The sequence below is a fragment of the Chelonoidis abingdonii genome, chromosome 22 (assembly GCF_003597395.2).
Source record: "Chelonoidis abingdonii isolate Lonesome George chromosome 22, CheloAbing_2.0, whole genome shotgun sequence".
NCBI classification, from domain to species: domain Eukaryota; kingdom Metazoa; phylum Chordata; order Testudines; family Testudinidae; genus Chelonoidis; species Chelonoidis abingdonii.
The window spans coordinates 6,333,149-6,337,615 of record NC_133790.1 but is presented as its reverse complement, the minus strand read 5'-3'; the positions used below and the strand labels follow the sequence as shown (position 1 = coordinate 6,337,615).

The following is a 4,467-nucleotide window of genomic DNA, read 5'->3' as shown; positions in this document are numbered from 1 at the left end:
CCATCTCACCCTCCCTTCTTCCAGTGCGGAGACAAACACCAGTCTGACACTGGGGACACCGCTCTCTCCAACCTCCGCCATGACAGGGACTAAGCCCATCCCATAATGCCCCGGGACTGGGGCCTGGCCTTTTTCGCGTGATGCCCCGGGGCTGTACCTTGGCCTCTCCCATGATGCCCCGCGGCGTCTCCTTGGTTACCGAGGCGCTGGCGCGAGCGAGCTGGGCCCGGAGGCGCGGGGATGGCGGCAGTGGCGCTGAGGCTCGGGATTCTCCTGCTGCTGCCGCCGCTCCCGGCCGTTAAGGGGGTCTCGGGGCAGAGCCGCTCCGCCACTGCCGCCCCGCAGCCCCCGGCGGGCTCGGGCCCGACCGCCCCCTCTGTTCGAGAGACTCCCGACCGCCCCGCCGCCAGCCCCACAGCTCCCGGGCTCGGCCTGGGCTCCTCCCCAGCCCCGGCATCGCCGCCGCCAGAAACCACCGCTCCGTCCGCCGCCTCCCCTGCGGCAGCGGCTCCGGAGGCCCGGGCCGGGCCCGGGCCTGCCGCAGTCACAGACGGTGGGTACCGCCCGGCGAGCGGCTGAGGACGAGCGAGGATCGGGCGATGAGAGCTGGGTCAGGCTAGGGTTGGGGGCTCTGGCTAGGGATGGGGGCGCGGCTGATAGGGGCTGGAGGCTTTGGCTAGCGATGGGGGGAGCTCTGGCTAGGGATGGGGAAAATCGGAGGGGAGGACTGGCAGGGGTGGGAGAGAGAGGAGAGGGGAGAAGCCTCCCAGCTCTTGTACTTTCTCTCTCTATAATTCTCTGAAATCCCAGGTGGCATTTCCATGGGGTTGCCCTCAGGGCCTTTGGGTGGCCTCCTCGGAATCCTCACTTAGAGCATTGGGCTGCTGAGTGTATTTAAAAATAATTTTTTAATGGTTTTTGCCTCAACTACTCCCTTCAGTTCCTTCTCGCCTTCTGGCTTATGCCTTCCTCAGTGCCTGCCTATGACTTGGAACAATCACTTGCTGGCCAGTTGCCCTCCTAGTCATCATGGAAATCCTTTCTGTGAAGCCCCACTTCTGTGGGCAACACTTCATCCAAGGTCTTCGTGCTGGCAATAACCCCCATACCACCTTTGCCTTCACTTTTGTGCCTTGCATCCTGGTTTTTAGGGGTACATTATAAAGTCTCCAGGTCAGAGATCCTGTCATTTTTAACATGTTCTGTAAAGCCCTGTTTACATTTATGGTGCTGCATAGAGAACAAACACTTTCCTATAAGGAACTGGAAACACGTATTTTAGAGTTTGCTTTTCCCCTGAAGCACCTAAAGGTTGTTGTGGTGGGGTTCAGGATTTCCTTAGACTGAAAGCTCTTTGAAGAAGTGGCTGTGTTTTGGTTTTGTGTTTGTACAGCACTTAGTGTGATGGAGTTGAGGACCATGACTCGGGCTCCTAGACACTACTGCAATACAAATAATTTTATGCTGAGAGAGGCTGCTCCTGACAATGTCTTTCAACTGGTCGCTGTGTTTTGCATTTCACTCTTGATTGGTCTCTTGGCAGCTACTACTGTCCCATTGTCACCCCACATCACTTGAGGGATTAAGAAGTTTGCCCCTGTGCACTCCTTTCCAAATGTCAGAGGACTTAGAAGTCCCTCAAAATTGATCCCTGTTTTACATAGCCAATTCAGGAGTCTGGCTATGTAAATTCGGCTATTAGAACTTCTGAGAGAGACAGTGGATGAGGTAATATTTTATTGGATAACTTCTGTTGGTAAGACAGAGTTTGAAGCAGACAGAGCTTTTCAGGCATTAATGAGGACATGCTGGACACTGTGTCGGTGATCAGAGAGCATCCAGTGTGCCATAGTGACACTTAAAATTTACAAATTGAAATTAAAAAGGATTATGAAGTCATCTGTCTCCTGACTGACAACTGTTATCCCTTACTGTTGTTCTAGGCTTTGGCCCTTCCAATCCATTGGTAAATACATCACTGATCCAAATTCCAGAGGCTTCAGACTCAAAATCTCTAGTGCCTCCCTCCAGTCTACATTTACTCACAACAGCAAATAGCAAAACAGCAATGGTGAGCAGTGGCCTGGGTGCTAACACTATTGAGTTGTATGCCTTGCTTTGCAACCGACTCTCTGGAGACTCATTCAAGCCTTGGCTTTCCCTGCCTTTAAAATTAGAGTAGTAATGCTTGCTTACGTCTAAAGCTTAAATGATTAGACACTTTGAAATCCTGTTAAAGCTACTATGGATGTGCAAATAATGACCATTTTACTACTAACTGGACTTGACAATTTCATATTGTCAGTCAAAATCCCTCACTTCCAAATGTGATATTCCAAAGAATGTTTTGGTTTTGTCCTAATTGAAACACTAAATTATGGGAATTAAAAGAAAAAGCAACTAATCTTATTGATAGGTGACAGGGTTCACTACTCACTACAGATGGCACCCCCTCCTAGCTGTACAGAGGCAATCCTCAGAATGGCTAACACCCCTTTCTGTGGTTGCACTCCACCACACTCTTGCCAGCTGTAGCTTCTCTCTTCCTTCAGAAGCTACTGCCTCCTCTTCGTGACTCAGCCTTCCAGCCAGGTGCCAAAGTCCTTCTGCACAACTGGTCTCAGGGAATCTTATCCAGCATTGCCCTGATTGTGCCCTTTCCCTTGTGGCCAGTAGGGGAACCTAGGCCTGTCCAGTGTTCCAGGTTCCAGTGGAGAGACCTTGTACCTGCAAACTGTAGGTCTCTGACTCAGATCCTGTTGCTTCTTCCTAGATCATCTGGTCCTCCCCCATGTGTACCAGCTCAAACTCCCCACTCACAGGGAGTAACTGCAGAGCCCTATAGTAGTGGTTCTCAAACTTCTGTACTGGTGACCCCTTTCACATAGCAAGCCTCTGAGTGCAACCCCCCTCCCCAATAAGTTAATTTTTTTTTATATATTTAACAACATTATAAATGCTGTAGGCAAAACAGGGCTTAGGATGGAGGCTAACAGCTCATGACCCCCCAGGTATAACCTCATGACCCCCTGAGGAGTCTCATCCCCCGGTTTGAGAACCCCTGCCCTATACCCTCAAACTCACCTCCCTTCTGTCTAGGAGTGCTACAGCCAAACTCTCTGTTGCCAGCATCCCGGCTTTATAAGCCCAGCCCAACTCCTCTCCTAGCTGGACTTCATCAGCAAATTAGGCTTTAGCATGCCCTGTCTTTCCTCCAGGTGCAGCTTTAAGGGGGTTAATTGAAACTAGAAGAATTTTTGCATAAAACTGCAAAGATTATATGGAAACAGGAGGAAAGAAAGAAAATAAATGCCCACATTGAAAAAAATCAACTCATATTGAAACATCAGGAAAATATGATATTACTATACCTGGAGCATGTCTTGTCCTTGGAATTGTGTGGGAGTTATAACAAAATGTTTTATATTTATGTTAGAATTTAAATAAATAGATCAACATTTATTAATATGACTTTTTCTATATCAATATTGGGTAGTGACCATATTTTGTTGACATCTTCAAAATTCCTGTTGATTTCACTAGGAGTTTTAGATTCTTAAGGAATGCAGAATCAGGTCTCTAGTATGCCCTTGATTTTGTTAATTGCTCGTCATACGGTCACTGCTTGAGAAAATGTGTATCTTAATAATTCATGGTTTTAAAAACAATAATACCTTAGGATTTAGATACAAACATTTAACTGCAGTTAAAGAAGGACACTGTGAAAAAAAAATATAAAGAATGTTTTATTATGGATTAAAAATCATTCCTAATTTTATTTTAATTCTTCTTCTTTCCAGTTGCTGCGTTGTGTGTTTGTGACCTCTTGGTGGCACAGTGTGATGTAAATTGCTGCTGTGACCCAGACTGCAGTGCCGCAGATTTCAGTCTCTTTACTACATGTTCAGTTCACATTGTCACGTAAGTTCATGAATAACTTTTTTTTTCCCAGTCTGAAGATGCGGAGTCCCATCATATTCTCACTGAATTCAGTAACAAAATTAAATAAATATATGGAGATATACCTATCTCAGGCCTGGTCTACACTACGCGTTTAAACCGATTTTAGCAGCGTTAAACCGATTTAACACCGCACCTGTCCCCACTACGAGGCCCTTTATATCGATATAAAGGGCTCTTTACATCGGTTTCTGTACTCCTCCCCGATGAGAGGAGTAGCACTAAAATCAGTATTACCATATCAGATTAGGGTTAGTGTGGCCGCAAATCGATGGTATTGGCCTCCGGGCGGTATCCCACAGTGCACCACTGTGACCGTTCTGGACAGCAATCTGAACTCGGATGCACTGGCCAGGTACACAGGAAAAGCCCTGCAAACTCCTGAATTTCATTTCCTGTTTGGCCAGCGTGGAGCACTGATCAGCACAGATGACCACACAGAGCTCATCAGCACAGGTAGCAATGCAGTCTCCTGAGAATCGAAAAAGAGCTCCAGCATGGACTGCA

The 4,467-nt window shown here is 47.7% G+C and overlaps 1 protein-coding gene across 1 annotated transcript in view; it reads left to right on the top strand.

The window, feature by feature from the left end:
* Nucleotides 1-203: 203 nt before the first annotated feature.
* The window catches only part of TCTN1 (tectonic family member 1), a 21,183-nt gene continuing 16,919 nt past the window's right edge, over nt 204-4,467 (top strand). Inside the window, exons 1-2 of the mRNA XM_075059839.1 lie at nt 204-553; nt 3,801-3,921. Coding sequence (XP_074915940.1) covers nt 241-553; nt 3,801-3,921 — 434 coding nt within the window. The 5' untranslated portion in view covers nt 204-240. The remainder of the gene's footprint in view (nt 554-3,800; nt 3,922-4,467) is intronic.